This window comes from Phaethon lepturus, unplaced genomic scaffold (assembly GCF_000687285.1).
Source record: "Phaethon lepturus isolate BGI_N335 unplaced genomic scaffold, ASM68728v1 scaffold30995, whole genome shotgun sequence".
Lineage (NCBI taxonomy): Eukaryota > Metazoa > Chordata > Aves > Phaethontiformes > Phaethontidae > Phaethon > Phaethon lepturus.
In genome coordinates, this window is record NW_010538904.1 from 1,975 (window position 1) to 2,350 (window position 376).

Consider the following 376-nt stretch of genomic DNA (forward strand, 5'->3'; position numbering starts at 1 on the left):
GCCTGCCAATCCCATCTACCCCGCTTGAGGAGGGATTAGAATCAAGGTTTAGTTCCATTTATTTTTTTTTCCCTTTTTTTCTTTTCGTTATCAAGACCAAAAAAAAAAAAAAAACCCCACGAAAAAAAGAAAACAAAAACCCAAAAAACAAGGGGTGAAGCCAGGGCTGGTCCTAGGAGACAAACGACAGGGATGGAGGGGGGAAGAAGGGGCAGCAGACAGACAGGGGATGGGCGCTTCACATTACATCCACAAAGAACTCACTGGGGTTGCCCATGGCCATTCGGAAGGACTGTCTACTGGCTGTCAGTTCGGGGGGCACAGAGGCCAGGTCACGGCCTGGCGGCGCCCCAGGGGGCCCCATGGCTGAAGGCGG

The 376-nt window shown here is 51.9% G+C and overlaps 1 protein-coding gene across 1 annotated transcript in view; it reads right to left on the reverse strand.

Moving 5' to 3' along the window:
- Positions 1-41: 41 nt before the first annotated feature.
- The window catches only part of LOC104620682 (segment polarity protein dishevelled homolog DVL-3-like), an 11,055-nt gene continuing 10,720 nt past the window's right edge, over positions 42-376 (reverse strand). The window contains 2 exon segments of the mRNA XM_010286974.1: positions 42-369; positions 372-376. The exon segment at positions 372-376 is cut by the window's right edge and continues 268 nt beyond it. Of these exon segments, the coding sequence (XP_010285276.1) occupies positions 239-369; positions 372-376 (136 nt within the window). The 3' untranslated portion in view covers positions 42-238.